General features: G+C 54.3%; 1 protein-coding gene across 2 annotated transcripts in view; it reads left to right on the top strand.

Moving 5' to 3' along the window:
- LOC119587064 (lysosomal aspartic protease-like) overlaps positions 1–282 on the top strand; it is a 16,396-nt gene that overhangs the window by 5,349 nt on the left and 10,765 nt on the right. For both annotated transcript variants that reach the window (XM_037935813.1, XM_037935812.1), the window contains exon 2: positions 38–155. In XM_037935813.1, coding sequence (XP_037791741.1) covers positions 38–155 — 118 coding nt within the window. The remainder of the gene's footprint in view (positions 1–37; positions 156–282) is intronic.

Below are 282 nucleotides of genomic sequence, written 5' to 3'. Positions count from 1 at the left end.
GAAAGGGAAAGAGTAACCCCTCCCACCCCACCCCCAGAGTCCCCCAGAAGAAGGTCCAGCGCAAAAGGACCCTCGCTGACCTGCGTCGGTCTCGCGCGTTCATCACCAACCGCTACTCGAAGGAGGAAATCATTGACCTCGACAACTACCAGGATGTAAGGACCCGGTTCTTCGCTCGGTTCGCTAGTCTCGGAGAAAGGGTTGACGCGCGCGATGGCTGAGTTGGATCTGTTAATGGAGCTTTACTATTTTTTATGTGAAAGGTTGGGTAGTAGGTGGGTT

This window comes from Penaeus monodon, chromosome 22 (genome assembly GCF_015228065.2).
Source record: "Penaeus monodon isolate SGIC_2016 chromosome 22, NSTDA_Pmon_1, whole genome shotgun sequence".
NCBI lineage: Eukaryota > Metazoa > Arthropoda > Malacostraca > Decapoda > Penaeidae > Penaeus > Penaeus monodon.
This window is presented reverse-complemented; position numbering and strand designations above follow the sequence as displayed.